General features: G+C 40.3%; 1 protein-coding gene across 1 annotated transcript in view; it reads right to left on the bottom strand.

The window, feature by feature from the left end:
- The window catches only part of LOC108785349 (pyroglutamylated RFamide peptide receptor-like), a 100,421-nt gene that overhangs the window by 24,460 nt on the left and 56,511 nt on the right, over positions 1-19,450 (bottom strand). Inside the window, exon 2 of the mRNA XM_018554403.1 lies at positions 677-835. Coding sequence (XP_018409905.1) covers positions 677-835 — 159 coding nt within the window. The remainder of the gene's footprint in view (positions 1-676; positions 836-19,450) is intronic.

Below are 19,450 nucleotides of genomic sequence, written 5' to 3'. Positions count from 1 at the left end.
GAAAGGTAGTTTGCAGTGCCAGGCTGCTGTAAACAAAGCTAGCAGGGTCTTGTCCTGTATTAAAAAGGGGATGTATTGCAGGGACAAGTCTATAATTTTGCCACTTTATAGATCATTGGTTCGACCTCATCTGGAGTACGCGGTCCAGTTCTGGTCACCAGTACTAAGAAAAGATGTCCTTGAGTTGGAAAAAGTCCAGCGGAGGGCAACCAAACTAATTAGGGGTATGGAGGACCAGAGCTACGAGACAAGGCTACTAAATTTAAACATGTTCACATTGGAGGTGAGGAGATTAAGGGGGGATATGATCTCCATGTACAAAATGTTCAATGGTGGCAGCAACATTAGCGATAAACTGTTTAAAATTAACTCCATTACAAAAACTAGAGGCCACCACCTAAAATTGGTGGAAAAAAAATTCCAGCACAAGGGGCAAAGGGGGTTCTTCACAGTAAGATCAGTTGGGGTCTGGAACTCACTGCCACAGGCGGTGATTTCAGCAAATAATGTGGAATTGTTCAAGAAACTTTTGGACGATTTCTTAAGGGACCGTAATATACAGGGGTACAGGTACTCCTAGAATGAGATCCTAATAGGTTGGACTTGATGGACTAATGTCTTTATTCAACCTCAAATACTATGTAACTATGTAACTATGATATTACCATATTCTTACCAAGCATTTTGTAGGCCCTCCTGTTGGTATACTGCCTCTTCATTTTCAGTGGATGGACTATTCCTTGGTACCTTTCCACTGCAATGCAGGTCATTGTTAATGTGCTGGCCACAACCGCTGTCGTTTGAATAAAAGGAACCATCTTACAGACAAAAGGTCCTAAAAGGAAAAATATATATAATTAAGTCATTGAATACTAACAAACGTGTTATTTTGTCCAAGTAATCATTCTAAAATAATCAATTAAATAGCTCCCTTGCCATCCAGACACCAGTGCCACTAGCACTAATGGTAGCTTGAAGATCTGGAGTCTCCTGCAGACAAGTGATCGCAGAGCTTCTAAAGACTATAATACTTTTTGTAAAAAAAAAAAAATTGGTTCTCCATGTCTATAACTGCCAAGTACATACATACGTGTGCGTTTTTGCTCCAGTGTTGATAAGCAATCCTTCTTCTCCTTCTCACCATATTATAAGTCAGTAGGCAGGAGGTCTACATCTGGATGCAAGAGCTCTGCTGCTGTGTTTTCAATCAGATTGATCTAGTGGAGGAATGACGTGCACATACCATTCCTTGAGAAGGTCTTGTACTGATTTGTATGGTGTCTGCTTTCCATTGCACGTGAAGAAGGCAAGCACTTTCCTGTTCCTCCGAGCCCCACTGCAAGAGAAAATGAACTGATTCCCCCACCAATGCTAAAGAGCATGGATGGAGAAATCATCCACGGCTGCCTGAATACCCGAACAGTAACTGCAGTTGCCGTTCAGCCAACAATTTTCCACCCCGCACACTGCACAGTCAATTTTTAAATCAACTTTTTACTTTTGCAGGGGGTAGCCCCACTACAAGGTTAATAAAAACTTTCCCTGGGAGTTTTACTTCAAGTCATAATTGAGGAATGTTTTTGAGAGTTAAACTGAAAAGTATGAAGACATAAATTGTAACATTTAGTGGTGTTACTTTCTTTGAGAACAGTGAACTCTTAATATATAAAGCCAAAGTACATACTTTACTGTGTAACATAGACTTATGTCTCTGCCAGATAGAATCCTATAAAAAAAAAAAACAGAGGAGATGAAAATGGATTTTTGAGAAGGTTTTTAGTGAAGCTTAGCTGTTAAAGGTTAATGCAGCCATAATCCAAGGGGCTGATATGTTCTGAATATCAATGTAAAGCAATCCATTAAACCTAACTCTCATTCATAGATAATCCATCATTGTGCCTCTATGTGTATCTGAACAAAGCCATATAAAACTGGACTGTGAAGACCTTACTGTAAAACATTTGTATGACTTACCATCTTGTCTTGATTTGTATTGTGATTGTAATGTCTTACTTATATTGTAAAGCGCTGCGCAAACTGTTGGCGCTATATAAGTCCTGTATAATAATAACTTATATGTATATTTTAGGGCTGGTGCAGACCTGGGCGATCTGGGACATGCAATTAATACAAATAAATATAAATAATACGCATGGTAGGTATAGCCAATCATTTTTTAAAATTAATTCCTCGTCATTCATGAAACTGGGGGGATGGCAGTTATGTGGTTAATCCTCAATGCTGCACATGACAATTCTTCTGTGAGCCAAGGATGCATTCTTCTGTGGGCCCAAAATTAACTTTTCTGTGGGCCCAGGATGAATCTTTCTGTGGGCCCAGAATGCATTCTTCTCTGGACCCAGAATGCATTCTTCTGTGGGCCCAGGGTGGATTTTTCTGTGGGCCCAGGGTGAATTTTGCTGTGGGCCCAGGGTGAATTTTTCTGTGGGCCCAGGGTGAATTTTTCTGTGGGACCAGGGTGAGTTTTTCTGTGGGACCAGGGTGAATTTTTCTGTGGGACCAGGGTGAATTTTTCTGTGGGACCAGGATTAATTTCTATTGTGAACTCATGATAAATTATTCTGTGAGCCCAGAATGCATTCTTCTGTGGGCCCAGGATGAATTTTTCTGTGGGCCCAGGATCCATTTTTCTGTGAGCTCATGATAAATGTTTATGTGGGCCCAGAATGCATTCTTTTGTGGGCCCAGGATTAATTTTTTTCTGGGCCCAGAATGAATTTTTCTGTGGGCCCAGGATGCATTCTTCTGTGGGTCCAGAATTATTTTTTCTGTGAGCCCAGGATGCATGCTTCTGTGGGCCCAGGATTAATTTTTCTGTGGGGCCAGGATGCATTCTTCTGTGGGCCCAGAATGAATGTTTCTGCAAGCCCAGGATTAATTTTCCTGTAGGGCCCAGAATGAATTTTTCTGTGAGCCCAGGATGCCTGCTTCTGTGGGGCCAGGTTGCATCATGAAACAACTTGGACTCTTAGAAGTGGGTTGAAAGATGTTGGGTATCATTTAGCCCAAGGAAGCACTGGCAGCCAGGATTGGAGGAGCACACAGAGGGTAACACTGGAGCAAGCAGAAAGTTCTAGCTCCAGTGGAAAAGGAACAGGAGGCACAGAAGAACTGTTATTAAAATAAAATCAAACCTGAGCTGGGCTTTAAGATATACATGGAGGTCTGAAACACAAAGCTAAATAAGCCCGCTCTGCAAATTAGTGATTAAAATGTCAGACCTCAGATCAGTATGTGCGGCCTGCCAATGGCTGAACAGCCTCTTACCCTCCTGGGAATGGGCATTTCTGCAATACTGCACATGCTTCAGATGTCCCGTATCACTATGGGCTTGGAGTTAATCTCACTAAATGTCACAGGATATGATTTTTTTTTCTATGTGAAGACCTGACACAAGATCTGACAATTACTGTCTGTGGAGAAAATGACTCGGCTGGAAATGGGCTGACTCATACTAATAAAGCATGCCATTAAAGACAGGAGGGGAGGCCATTAAGCAAGGATAAACGGTAACCTTTCCAGTAAAGGAGAGCTAAAGTCAGACCTCAAGATCATCACTGGTAACAGATCCCACTTATCTTATTACCCCCATTTGCTAATCTGTCTTAGCAGTGCAGCTGTATTGCCCTCTAAACTTCTGCTACAGAATGAAATTAGCCCTACCTTCCTAATGCAGTCACAAAACTGTCCTATAAAGTGAGCGTCTCCTCACCTGAGCCTTGTAGTTTTTCAAAAAAAAGTTTAAAGAATCTAGAGTTTAAAGAAGTTTGTGTCATGGTTATAGAATAAATCAGTGAGCATTAAAATATTTTGTTATGAAATAAAATATACCTCCTGAGAGCTGCACAGCCCCCCAAGAGCCGCGCAGATCTCCTGAGAGATGCACAGCCCCCTGAGAGCCGCACAGCTCATCTGAGAATTGCACAGCGCACCTGAAACTCTGCACAGCACCCCTGAGAGCCCGCACAGCTCCCCTGAGAGCCCACACAGCCCACACAGCCCTCCAGAGACCCTGGAGACATCAGGCCAACACCCCAGAGCAATACAGTATGTAGCTTATATTATTCTGCATTGCTGTATAATGTATTTCTGGAATTTGTTGTCTTCTATAGTTGATGGTATTCCGCATTGCTGTAAAATGTTGTTGGGATTTGTAGTCCTCTACAGTTGGCGGTATTCTGCATTGCTGTATAATGTATTGCTGGGATATGTAGTCCTCTATAGTTGGCGGTATTCTGCATTCTTATATAATACATTGCTGAGATTAGTTCCTCTACAGGTTGGAGTTAGTGGCAGAACTACCAGGGTCACAGCTGCAACTGGGCCCTGGTGCTCAAACACTGACTCCAAGCTGTAGAGAGACTGTTCCCTTGCAGTGTGCTGCATGACACATACCTTAGTAGCACACTCCAATGGAAGACTTCACTCATTAGCACAGTACAAATGTACAGGTCACTCTGTAGTGTAGTTAAAACCTCTTGTATTGTATTTTTCTCATAAGATTTAAGCACATAATTAGTTCAGACAGTCAGAAGAAGTGGTTTTCTAAAATAAATCATCAGTATTCGGGTCTAAGTGCGGGGTTGGCACTTTGAGGCACATACGTTGGTTTAGCCATCCATTTTAGGCACTCGGGTTCAAAAAGGTTTGCCATCACTGGTCTAAACAATGTGATGTACAGTCCTCGTAAAATAAACAAAAATTATTTTTTACCTCCCCTGACTGAGCCAAATCCTCTTTCATTTGTGTTTTACACTGCAGCTTATGGTTAGAAAGTTCCAGCAACAGAGGCTGTGCTATCAATCTAGAGAACAATGGGCAGGACTAGGTGTAGCCAGGTGCTGATTGATAAGCTACAAGCTTGTGAATCACCAGTGCCAATGCCATACCTCCCAACTTTATGAAATGAAAAGGATGGACACCTTTTTCTTTAAAGCATGAAAGCAAAGGACACACCTCTGTGCAAAAATAATAGGTAAACTCACAAGTGATTTTTCACTACTACTTTTCCTTTAGACTTCAAAATAACAAATTAAATCATTTAGAGGCTGGATGAAAGGTTTAGTGCAGTATAACACTTTTGTAACTTAAATAGTTCATTTATAATAGAAGTCTAATGATCAGACCAAAAGGAGGGACACCTGAGACAGATGGGTTCCCTTCAAATCGGATAAAGTTCAGAGCTATGGACAATCCTGATAGCCACATCCCCTGGGACTAGACATGTGCGATTTGTTTCATTCCGAATTGCAATTAGTATGCATTTTGGGAAATTCGGATGCATCCAAAGTAACGAATCCAAGCATATCTGAATTTCTGATAGCAAAAATTTCGAATGCACCCAAATTTTCTTTCGAATGTTATTCGTAATGAACGTGTGTTGTTAAACATTAAAATAATAAAAAAAAGTGTGGAGTCCCCTCCGAATTCATAGTACACACCCGCCCCTCATTTCCTGCTCTGCCAGGCTGCTGCTCGGATCATAGGTCTGGTGAAAGGTTTTACGTGGGACCCCATGCTACTTTTGTTTTTTTGGCAATGGGGTCCCCCTAAAATTCCCACCAGACCAAAAGAGTCTGGCATGAATTGGGGGGGGGGGGCCCCCATGCTTTTTTTTTTTCTGTGGACTGTCAAAAGTTAAAAAGAAAAATTTAACTTTTTTTTTCTAATCACTTGGCTGCAATGAAAATTCCTTCATAAATATCTAACCCGTCTGAAATTAACAAACATTTTGGATTTGCACAAATCCGAATAACGAAACTAATGGACTTTTGGACCTGAATCCCAAAAAAACGAAATGAAGGAAAATCCAAAACGAAACCAAACTAATGTTTTGCCGGCGCACATGTCTACCTGGGACATCTTCTCATCCCACTGTAGTGCAAATTCACAACCTACATGAGAGTGGCAAGTCTGCTGTGAATTCATGAGCAGTGCAGCATCGTTGACACCACATCACAGGAAGCTGCATTACATGGACTTCACTGGTAGGTTCCACAGGTATTTGTCGGACCTTGGAGGACTAGCATAAAACTATACATGCCGTGCTGCAGCACATATTTCTTTTTAATACATTGGAGGCCATAGTTCTTCCTTAATAAGTATGTGAATGATTTTCTGAATGTGCAGTAACTGTGCAGTGAACATGACTTTCAACACTTTAAAAATGTGCTGCTATGAATTATCTCATATTTTAAGAATTAATAATAACATTTTTAATACAATACATATTTTTTATGGATTTGCGGTACTACCTCTTAACCTGAAGGCGTCATTGTTGTAGATCTTGCCTATTCACATCTGTGGTGGTTTTGCCCGAAAATGAAGAAATTCTGGTCCCGAGGAATTAAATATGTTTTGCTTGTTACTGCTATAGCCGTCCCACTCCATCCATGGACCTGCTTTTTCCACTGTTCGCACATTGCAGAAAGTATGTACAATAAATCATTCATTCCTTTCCTTCTAAATGCTGCCAATTTTTTAAATTCCCATTTACTGGCACTCTCCTTAAATCCCTTCCAATAAAGAATGGTTTAGTAAAATTGAATACCTGAGATTGATGGAAGAACCAACTTATATCTCCCGAGATGATCTAGCCAAATATGAAACTTTGTGGGGCTCACGGACTAACTTTAAAGTTACTTCTGCATACTTGAGAATTGTATCCTTGCTGAGGTTTATTTTCTGTACTTCTCTGCCTGATGTGTGTATATACTAATGTGTGATTTTGCATTCACTGAATTCTGTTGAAGATGCCCATGCCCTTGCACGTACCTCACCCCTTCATCCTCCTTTTCTTCTTTTACATCTTCTCTCTTTTCTTTCCCCTCTTTCTGCTGAGTTATTCTCCCCCTTTATTATCGCTGACCAGCAGCACCCCCCTGACCTTAGGAATCTAGGTCATGATGCCATAAATCGCTGTATGTGAGAGGGTCGGATCGTGTTCATGTATATTTTATTATTTCTTCATTTGCATATCCTGTAAACTGGATTTTGGTCACTCTTTTTGTATCATTTAAAAACTCAGTAACATTTGATTAAACTAGATCTTGTCTATTTACAGCTCTGCATACAACTTTTCAATGAGATACTGTCAAGGTAATTAAAGAAGAACTTTACCAATATCTTCAAAAAAACAACAAAGCCACCTTTAGAAATGTTTAGTAATGATAATCTACAAACACATACTTATAAATAATTGCCGGCTTTTTACTTTTTGCATTCTTTGTTTTTATTTTCTTCCCCAGTGACAGTGGCCATTTTAACTGAGGGCAGGTTACTAGATCTCCCTTTGCTTCCTGGAACTCTGGTACATATGACTAGGACATGTGACCATGCACATCATCTCAGGGGAGGAAAATGTCTTTCACTGAGATCTTGTGAGATTACAGATGAGATTTCGCAGCAATACCCTGCTGATGTAACCTTCCCAGGGTGCAACGCTTGGGCACATTACAGTACATCATTTGTGTAAAAGTGGATCGGAAAGTAGGGCAAAAAGGAATTGTAAGTAAAATAAAAATATGTTTGTTTAGCTAATGAATGTAAGATGATTTCATATCAGAGGGTAAAGGTTCACTTTAAATTTTCCTTTTTTAAGTCAGCATACATACACTTCAAATAAATATCTATTTTAGTACTATTTTATACTATTTATTATAATTAGTACTATTTCTAAAATCTATTTTAGTACTATTGTGAAAACATTTAAATTGTATCATGGTTCATGAAGCAGTGCTTCCAGATGTATCTTTGCTTTTATGCAGCAGGAATGTTTCACATGAAAGTGATAAAACACAGCCAGGATTAGAACGACTGACCCCCAAGCACATAATTACCAGTGTCAATGTATAAAGCCAACATAATTTATCAGTAACTGTACACAGACAAATGTGTTGTTTGTACTAAGAAGAATACTGCGCTGCCACTTTTCCAATACTGCTAAGTGAGGTGGTAATTCTTCACCGCTGTCACACAGAGTGCAAATAAAATATTTATTTGTGCAAGCGAGAATGTCTACCCGTAAGCCTGTGCTAGCCAATACCCACCACAGGCTGCCTGACTTATAGAGGAAATAATAATAATAGGCACTATTGTATTCCATAGTACTATACTTTAAATAAAGAACTTTATATTACAAGCTTTAAACAAACAAATACCGATCACAAAACAATAGAAAAAGAAGCCCTGTTTGATAAAGAAAAAATGATAATTATAAGGAGAACACTGTATTGTTTTGTATTAACATGATTAAAGTGCTGATTAGGGATAAGCTCAGTTTCGACCAAACCTTGTCTGAACCTGAGCTTCTGGAAGCGCCTTCTGCTGCTACCCAATCAGCTGCAACTGGGGAATTCCCTGTCTGCAGCTGAACGGGATGCTTTGTTATCATTGACCTTATATGGCCACATGGCTATATTTGGTCAGTCACACTGACCTAATATGGCCATATGAAGTCAATGGCGTCAGCACATATGCATCTTTGGAGCGGGAAATGCCATGACCCCGTGTCACTTCCGGGCTCGGAGGAGCTCAGGTACAAATCAGGTTTGGTCTGAACCACAGCTCATCCCTAGTAATGATGATAAAACACACTGCTGCAGCAACAACTTGACAGCTCTTTTCTAAAAATGGAAATAATTTAATAACAAACTGCCTTATATTACAGCACAAATGTCCTATCACAAGCTAAACTAGGCCTAATGAGTGAACAAAATGGCTGCCAGATATACATCTTAGCGTTTTCCTATAGAGTAAGCAGATCATGACCAAACACTAAACTTTGAATCCATTGTATTAAAGGGTTATTAAACCCTGATTGGTTTTTGCATATATCTACTGCTAGGAAGCACGATGAATTTTTTTTTTCCCAAAGGATTAATACTTACCTGTGTCTCCGTTGCGCGTTCTCGTCCGAACATCTGAACATTTCTTGAGCACCCACAAAAGATCTTGGGGCGGGCACATGCGCAGTTCAGATCTTTAGCCGGGAGACGAGGAGAGAGACAAGGTAAGTCTATGGAGCAGCGCACACCCACACAGACTCCGTGGGACATCAGACAGGAGAGGAGGACAGAGGAGTCAGCGATGGATCAGGGACCGGAACAAGCGTATTTAGATGCAAATGAGACCACCTGAATAGATTACTTCCTTGTAAAATGTTTACCTCTTAGGAATAAAAGTTTTTGAAGACGAGAAAATCAACTCAATTCACTTATAAAAGGCCTAAGTGAGACCTTTGTATTCAAAGTACAGTCAATGAAATCTGACTAAAATAAAAGACATTGCTGATGGACCTGATGGAGAACTGACACGGAGGGCGGGTACAATGCTAGTTTACTATTGGCTATTGCAAATTGAAATAGCCAATAGTAATGTAGCAATGTCTTTCAATGGGATTTTTTTTTTTCTTCTCTATTCTGACATCGCTCCGTATCAGAATAAAGAAAAAGAAAGACACAGCAGTGTTTCTCTCCTTGGCGGCCGGGAGCAAGAGACTCCCGAGGGCCAGGGAGAGTTAGCTGTTTGGAGATCAGTGTCCCTGGGTAGCAGGTAACCAGGGACGCTGATCTCTCTGCAAGTGGCTGGAGCCAGCCGTAAGATCATGGCTGGCTCCGCCCAGCTGTCAGAAGCAGGCTGTCGGCCGGCCGGCCGCTCGGCCAGCTTCGGCTTTCAGCACGGTTCAGCCGAGCTGAAAGCCTGTGAATAGCCCGTACAGCACCCCTTCGGTTCTACTGAACCCGAGGGGTCTTGGGGCCGAAGCTAGCCGAAGGATCGGCCAAAGCTACGGCTAGATCCTTCGGCAGCTTCGTGAATAGACCCCTATATATCTATCTATTGATACCCATACATTTTCATCTCAGTCGATCACAACTAAACTTTTTCTTCGGTAATGCACAAGTTAACCAGACTTTAGTGACCCCTATTGATCAGGTTTGATATTACAATAGACACACCCCACACAAATACAACTGATTATCATAAATTCCAAATTCCTCAGCCAATGGGACGTAGGTTCTCACTCGTGGAACAGCCCCACAAACAAATTTTGATGATGTCACAAGCAAACACTGGAGAAGTATTTTAACGGGGAAAGAACACACATCTAGAAAAAGATATACAGGGGACACTTGATGATTGGACACCTTGAGACACATTGGATTCATTGAGACGCTTCCTGAGGCCATTTGATAACGCACTTACTGCCCATTGGACTTCCTGGATACTCCCACTGCTGGGCTGTCCTGAAGAATAATCTTTCTATTGGAGAGCGAATCCTTGATGTATTTGCTGGGCTGGTTTGAGTTGAAATACTTTTTTTCAGTATGAATTGATAGTTTGTAACACTTAAATACTGATTGTTTTGGTGAATCCTATATCTAATATTTTGTAATATAATCCCCTATAGAAAGTAAATGTATTGTTATACCCTTCAATATCTCTGATTATTTTACAAACTTATTCTGCTGTTTTAATGAATCCAGAATGAATTATCTCCTGATATTCAGGTATTTATATTATATTTTATCAGTAATAATATTTTCCTATTTTTGATAAAAGTAGGTGGAAGTACTGCTAATTAATTATTCATTATAATCTGGTTCTAGTGCCCGACAAGCTCACAATATATACAAATTATTAATGACATATAAAATCATCATGTCCCATGGCACTGTACAAAGTAATACAAACAAGTATGAGTAATACAGATAACTTGAATGAATACATTTGAACTGCAAATATGTACAGCATGAACTAGCTTACATGCTAGACTCCTGCTGCCCAAGATTTTTGTAGGCTAAAGAAAGTACCATTTAAAGTTTGCCATATTTTCTAATTGATTGCCGTTCATTATGAAAAGAATAAAGAATGTGGTTTATTGTGATACACATCCAACTAACATCTAACATTATGGTGTATCTCATTGTACATGAAAGTGACACTAAACTTAGGAGTTAAATACTAAAATTGCATTGAAGCGCATAAAAAATTCAATTTATTTGTGTGTCAATCAGCTATAGATCCTTAAATTGTATTTGTGCTGACACTGTCCTTTCTTCTCCAAGCTCACTCCTGTGATGGAATACAATCTTATGTTTAATTTAATAATCACAGTGTTAACATCACATGTTGGAACAAAGTTGACTCCCAAAGAATGTCTAAGATTACAAATGGAGAGAATGTCATCAGCACATCAGCATCTCCATACTCAAAATGCATTTATTGACGTCTCAGAATGAACACATGACAGACATAATGGATTACAATCTCACGTTTAGTTTACTAATTTGTATTGAGAGTGAAGTCCATCACAGGAGCGAGCTTTGACCGGTGGATACTTTACAACACACACAGGGACCAATGGGAACAAAAGTAACCACCCTCCAGAAGGAAGGACAGTATCAGCACCAATTCAGAGATGATTTGAGGATCTACAGACGAGTGATACATAAATAAGATCAATTTTTTGTAAATAGTTGAGGTAGCTGAATTTACTAAGGTGAATCTTCCTGGTGCATGTGTTTTGAAAGACAATGATTGATTCACTACCAGTAAATGTTTGACAAAAGCACATTTTCTGCTTTATAAATTTGCCTTCCATCTTCTGGATCTAAACATTGTTACTCACATTTACATTTTAAACATTGTTATTCAAAATATTTACTACAGATAATGATATTACAAAGACTTCATTTGTAAAAAGGAAACCGGTCAGAAGGTCAGAAAGAAATACATCAGTTGTTACTAATGTACTCCCTGTCAGCTTGGGCTTGTTCACACTATCTCCATTGAGCTGTGTTGATCTGCATAGAGAAACCAAGGTTCAGTGCAGGGCCACATAGGAAAAGAAAAGGGTTGTGGTGCACCATTCCTCACTGCCCCTACACAATGGACACCAGCCTGCCCACTTGTTGGGAAATGTGAAAAGGTCATAAAACATGGGGTACATTGAGTTATGCTAATATTTTGGGTGGCCGGCTAGCTGGAGAGAAATTCTTAAAGTTAAAATATGGCTTCTAATTAAAGAAAAATATGTGGTGTCATAATAATTGCACTTACGCTTATAGTTTTCTTATAGCCCCCCCTCCCCCCTGTGATTTTCCACAAATACCTGTTGCTCCTGCCTAATGCTGAATTCAGAGCAGAGTTGCCACTCATGTAGACTGTGCCTGCTTGTAATACAGGGGAATGAAACAATGTTGCGGGGAGGTGACCCTCAACATAGTCAAACCTGTAGCTTGTCAATGAGCACATGGCCAAACCTAGTTCTGCCCATTAGCTTGACAGCACTGCCTCTGTTGCTGAAATCCTTCCACTGTGAGCTGCAGTGTCTGGAAGATGGAGCGTGTGAGACTCAATGAAGGAGGATTTGGCTCAGTCAACGGGTGAAGGAAATTTTTTGTTTACTTTATCAGGATTGTGCATCACATAGTAATTGGATCTGTGACTTGTTTAGACTGTCACACAGGAGCCTTTAAGTGTACTGTAATAACTGTAACTCTACATATGCTTAGATATTAAGTGTGATTGTATGATTGCATAATGTATACTGTTCACTTCCACAAAACGTTTTCTTCACTATGCAGGGGTATTTTTTGGTAATGAATCATAAAATGCCTAAAACAATACAATAAAACAGAAATACAGATGGGGAAAATATGAATTTTGATTTTAGTACTGAGGTATCAAGCATGTAAAAATGAGTAGAAAGGTGTAAATTTCTATACAGCATTTTGCCCAGATACTGTATATATTTGCAGTGACAGGTTTAAAGCCATATAAAGCACTCTGCATAAATGTTAAGACTCATAACAAGCCTCAGAAGATGTTTTAATAAAAATTATTCTTAGCTTGTCTAGTCAATCACTTTGTATGGTACTTTAACCTCTTGCCGTCCGCCCGTAGTAAAAAAACGGACGGACGGCACTGCAGCATCTGCGGGTTGCCGTCTCCAGACGGCAATTTTTTTAAAAAGGGTATAAAATTCATTTCAGTACAGCGCTGCATGACGGAATAAATGTCAGTCAAAGTACCGCAGCGCTGAATACTGAAAAATGGCCTGGATGGGAAGGGGGTTTAACACCGCGGATGTCAACTGGTTAAAGCAATGTTATGTACTCCTGAATAAATACAGGATAGTATAGTCCTTGTGAATTCAGTGCGCATAAACAGAGGCTCAGTAGAAGAACAGGCCTATTAATGAACATGTTGAGGGTTATTGTACATCAACATGGGACATCCCTAGACATCTTGCTGCCTGAGGGGCGGGAGGGTGTTTGTGATGCACTTTCATGGGTAGAGATTTAGTTGTTTTTGGTGGGGGGGAAGGTTGGTCGGGGGTTATGGTGGATGTTCCAGGGGCGGGGCGGGGGCTCATGGTGCAGAACGTCCCACTCAGCTCACTGACTTCACTGGTTACCAGGAGCTGGGAGGGGCGCTGTTGCCGCTTATCAACTTGGTGGGACGCTGTTGCCGGAAGGGAGGTGGCAGGCACACCTGCCGCCTTTCCCCCCCACATGACCCTATGAGATGCCGCCTGAGACAACCACCTCAGGCTGCCTCATTATAGGGGATGGCCCTGTACATGACTATTAATCCCTGGAGGAGGCAAATGCATCTTTCTAAACACATGAATACAGGGGGATCTAACATGGATTTAGGATCACATTGTTCTGTGCTTATGATTGTTCTGTGCTTATGATGCTTGAGAAAATTAAAAGGGTCACCATACACATGACAATCTGACTGTGCAACCTTTGAACAATCAATTTTACATGTACCAAAATTATTTTATATGAAGAACTACCTAAACTATCCAATCAACCTGTATACAATCAGGCAGGTCTTTGCACTACATACTTGTTGGTAGATCTAAAGGAGATTGTATAATCAGCGTGTAACTTGTATCATGAGCTTAAGGGCCTGTGTTGACTGGCTTTGCTCTGTGTCAATGACATCAATATTGAGACCATTCCAAGATTATTTAGAATTCATTGACATATGTTTTTGGCATGCTTTACACAGTTTTTGCATCTCCATAGACTTTTATGGGGAGAGAAGCAGTTCTGACACGAACAAAATCCTGTCGACACTGGTGCATCCTATATCAGGCAAGAATGGGACAACATTCCTCTCCCAAAACTCCAGCAACTGGTCTCCTCAGTTCCCAGACACTTACAGAGTGTTGTTAAAAGAAGAGTGGATGATGCACCGTGGTTAAGCATGGCCCTGTTCCTTTTTTGAGAGGTGTTGCTGCCATCAATTTCAAAATTCCCTAATTTGTTTCTTAAAATGGTAAATTATCTCAGTTTAAACATTTGATATGTCTCCTATTTTCTATTGTGAACAAAATATGAGTATATGAGATTTGCAAATCATTGCATTCTGTTTTTGTTTTCTTTAAAAAATTTATTTGGAAATGCAGGATACAAAATAGGTAAACAACAGTGTAAAATGTTACATTTTGTGCGTACAAAGATTCAAACCAAAAAACAAAAACAAAAAACTCCAGTAAAACAGTAGTACAGATTATATGAGGCAAAGCAGAATGCATTTCATAATTCTAATAATCAATAGACTGAATTATAGAAGCGCGGTCAGCGCAGAGCTTGCACCTCTCAGCTGAAGAGCAGTCTTGCGTATTGGATTAGCTATAAGCAAAGTACAAACAGAGACCTAGAAGGACCTGTACTACAATATTAAATCGATCAGCGACAGTCTCAAGGAGCTGTAGCGGGTACTCAATAGGCTGCCATCAGACCAGCTTGGGAAGAGAGGCTCAGCTAGGCGAAAGTTGTAAAGAGTGTCACTCACTAGCTTGCAGAGGGGCCAGTCTTCACAGCTGGGTACACAATCGCACAACGGGCAGGGATAAGAGAAGGAGAAGAAGAAAAGGAAGGGATGGAGAGGAGAGGAAAGATTCACACTGTGTGGGGGGAAGGTGGTAAAAGTCTAATAAGGTGTTCCCGAGTAGCTGAGTTATAATGTGAGAAGGGAACGATGGGAAACAGAGGGTAAACAATTTACAATCCAGGGGGCCTAAATCAAATTTAATGGGACAGTGTCCAGTTAACATGCCACTTGACACTAGAGAGGCTCAGTTTGTTTGCCAACCAAGACTGGGCTATCTCCCTTTTCGCTGAAGTCAATATGTGGAGTGAGAGTTTAAAGGTGGCGGAGGGAAGGCCCTCTGGTTTACAATTAAGAAGGGCAAAATTGGGGTTTTTCACAATTGGTCTGTGCATTGTAGAGGAGATTAACGAAAAACACGATCCCAAAAAGTTGAGGCTATCAGGCACTGCCTCCATACATGGAAGAAAGTACCAAGTTCTCCGCATTGCATTCTGTTTTAATGTAGATTTTACACAGTGTCCCAACTTTTGGGGAATTGGGGTTGTATTTCTAGATTGTTGCATTATGTTACCAGTGTTTGCTGTAAATTTGTTTTTAATCTACATGAAATTGCATTGTGTGACTGCAGATTGCATGCATATTAGTGTTAGTGTCTGTAAGCCAGCAGACTAGTCAGCTGACAGACTGCAGGTGGTAGCAAGCTACCCTATGTCGTGTGTCTGTGGATGTGTGAACAGTGGAAAAAGTGATAACATGAGGATTCTGGCTTGCAAGGTAGCTTGTGTAACTGCAGACGTGTGTGGTAAGCACTTGGCTGCTCCACTGTATGCCAGATTTCTATCTGCCTGTGTGTCTCCAGCCAGCTAACTTTGGGTGTCTTCCTCCAGGGTAGACCGGAGATATTCCAGGCTGTGATAACTTTTACAGCACTAATTTATATGCCCAAATTATGCTCTCTCCTTGCCTCTTTTCCACCAAACAAGAACCACACTCTGCTTAGACACAATGGGCAGACTCTCCCAAAGTGCTTAATTTTCCTTTTTCCCAGTGTAACATTATCTAACGATACGATAAAAACGCCAGGAACCCCTATTGCTTGTAAATCTTTCATACACATGAATCATGTTATATAACTGATTCTGAGTTTGTCTTTGAACAGGTAAAGATAAAACATGGAGGAATAATACTATATCTAGAGAAACCATACTTTAAAAAGAGGGAGAAGGGTTCATCTGAGTATACTAAGCTACATTGCTTTCTGACAGAATTACAACTCTAAGAGGAGGAAATATAGTCATAGTCTACCTCCTATGTGATTGGCATGCAGGCAGCTTTTATGTTCCTGCTTCTTTTATTCCATTAGAAAACAAATATTTTTTTCAATTTATCAGCAATTTCTATTTAAAGGACAGCTGCACCTTCAACAAAAGTAATGCAAACCCTAAACCTCCGGAAATGATCTGCACTTAACTCCCAACTGAGCTGCTAACTTACCTGAGTTTCACATCCATAGTTTGCTCTGATGTTTACAGCCTCCCACCAGAAATTGTCTTTAGCATTGTCTTTGCCTGTTCAGTGAGCCCTCATAGACTTGTATAGGGTCTTCAATCTGAGCATTTCTTAGCAGGTTGAGTCTTCCCTACTAAGGTCAATATGAGATGAAGTTTCTCTCAAAATGGAGGGGAATATGTGACATAAAGTAGAAATTCTTTTAACTTGAGCTACCATTTCAATGACACCCATAGACAGAGGAGGCCAGTAGGACATGCAGCATGATCCAATATAACCTCTCTGACCTTCAGAAGCTGGTGTAGCCATTAGCATGAATAGTTGGCTAGGCCAAGCTTTTGTGTTAAAGTCAGTGGAGTTTTTCACCACGTATATAGAGGAGGGGATGGGAAGGTTTGAGAAAAAGTTTTCTCATCTCATATTGCTTACAGAGTGGTTGGTTGGTGGTCATCTGCTGTCTCCATAGACTTGAGCCTTTTATCTGGCCAGTTTAGAAGACTGTTGTATGTCTATTTACTGCTTTCATTTAATGACAATGTGCTGGATATTACTTGTTAGACCCTTGTATGCAAAAAAAAAGGGGATCACAGAGAAAAGGTGCACACAATCCATTGTATTTACCTTTAGGACAAATGGTCACACATTTATATACTTTTTCGTACAAAAATCACAATATTGGTAATTGTTTTATGTTTTTATGCATTCAAGTATTTTCATTCTCTACTTTACCTGTTCTGTTAATTATAACCATATGACATCTTTCCAACTAATCTTGGATTAGAAAAGATCTAATCTTGATCCAACAACATTTTTTTTATGTAAGTGTTCATTCTCTTGTTTATTTATTATTTACCACAGGTATTTATGTGCATGATAGTGGAGCCGTGGATATAAATATACCTCTATTTATATATATTTTACTGTAAAAGCACATTAGGGCTTTTCTAGCTTTTCCACTTGAAAAAAACAAAATGCAAAAGCTCTTTAGCTGGAAGCTAATGGCAGAGGAATAATCTTCCCCTCAAACCTATACACATTAGCGTGAAGCTGCTCAGCTTGCTGTGACTAAGCTAGGAAGTTGTGTTGCTTCTGACTTTGCAGTGTTTTTGCAAAGAGCATTTCCAGCTTTTGTTTCTGTGCTCATTGGTTTCTCCTAAACTTGCTGTTATTGTTTGTATCTGCCTGCTGCTGGGTGTGATCCTTAGAGCAGAGCATCCAATAATGTTGAGTTATGAATATGTGTGTCACTATGAGGTTCATGGCCTGTGGTACATGCTTGAAGAGGACATAAATATTCAGAGCTGACCTTGTGAGTGTCTCTTTCCCACACCGGGCCGCTTGCGTGGGGGAGCATGTGTCATGTGAGCCGCTTTCTGACCAGGCCTGTGTCTGGCATGGACCCAGTCGGGATCTGAATCTGTTTCTGGGATGGAGAACCAAGGAGAAACTTCATTTGTTGGAGGTGCCAGAGAAGCCGGAATGGGCTTGAACCCTGCAGGAAGTCGGGTGTCTTGTCCTGGGAATTGTGTGCTACCAGCTAAGGTTCTACAATACAAAGTGTTACCGCAATCAGTTTAAAGGTCCTCTGCACTGTCAAGCTGGGAAGTGGTAGGTGAGTATGGAGTTCTGTACTGTCCAAGATGTAGCCTGTAGCCCTTTACCCTCTGTCCCATGAGTTGCTTATCAAATACAATCTTTGAAAATCCTTAAAGTGATTGACGCCCAAGTTTACATTCACTTCCCAGAACCAGCTGAGGACTCATCCCTGAGGTGCAAACGTTAGCCCACCCTGCCTCTGAAGTCCCCCACATGCTCCCAGTGGTCGGGGAGGGGGTGCTACATTTTTTTGAAAGTAGAACTGGAGCCAAAACATTTATTTTAGGTTTGGATAGAGTTAATAGGTTATAACCCCTGTCAGCTTTTTTCCCCCCTGTCTGATAGCCACAACAGCAAGTGAGAAGAAATCCCTCCAAAGAGATGGAAATTCATAGTGGTTGGCTGGATTATTGAAAGATTTTCCATCCATTCCTGTTCTGTTGACAACCCAAAATTTGGTATTGTCTTTCATTTTCACTAATAACTGTCACCAGAACATTTCCTGTTATTGGGTGATTAAGCTCTGTCCCTGACTCCCAATGGCTCCTCTGCTTTGTCACCTTGTTACTTGGGATTCTAATGGAGACTACAAGAGGCTCTTTCAACATACAAAACACAGGCATGGTTTACTGTACATAATGTGAAACCTCGCGCCACTACTCTAATCAAGTTATGCAGCAGCTGAAATCTGTGTGGTCAGATGTAACGTATGAAATTAATGGTAAATGGTTTTACCATTAATTTCATGGTTTACTGTACGCATGGTCACCATCTAGAGAAATACTCGGAGAAATGCCTTGCAGCTAATACAGGGGTGTATACATGTAGATCAGACGTAGCTGGCAAGAGGCTGAATAATGGCACCACTTAGATGCAACAAAGGATATTAAAAAATAGTGAATACAAGTGTTTTATTTAAACATGCTACTTTTTACCATATGCCGTGACATTTCTTTTTTTTTTCTTTTCTATTTTTTTACATTGATTAGGTTGCATCACTAAAAGTACAGAAACTGCAAAAAGCAAACATATTGCTTACAGATTACCAGCCTTGCAGACATGCGGTGCACAATTCAGTAACTACAACAAATCTAAGCAGATGCACATTCTCAGACAGTGCCCAGCTTTTAGAACAAGAGGATATCATGCTTTTCCAGGATTAATCTTCATTTTTTAAAATTATTATGTGAAAATCAGTAAAGATAAACCACAGCAGGAAACTTTATGTTATAGTTATCAAGACAGCATTAGATGACTGGAATATAACTGTAACTATCTGAGAGATTGTAGGTAAATTGTCGCTAATGGACAGGGAAGCAGAGCATAAGGAAGCCATGGTTATTTATTTCAATTATTATGGTGACAACCTGTGAAGATAAGCCAGGGAAGAGAACTTTCTGTTTCAGATATCAAGACAGCATTACATGATGTGATATAAATGTAACTATCTGAGAGATTATAGTTACATTGG

This window comes from Nanorana parkeri, unplaced genomic scaffold (genome assembly GCF_000935625.1).
Source record: "Nanorana parkeri isolate BGI_ZX_2015 unplaced genomic scaffold, ASM93562v1 scaffold157, whole genome shotgun sequence".
Lineage (NCBI taxonomy): Eukaryota > Metazoa > Chordata > Amphibia > Anura > Dicroglossidae > Nanorana > Nanorana parkeri.
This window is presented reverse-complemented; position numbering and strand designations above follow the sequence as displayed.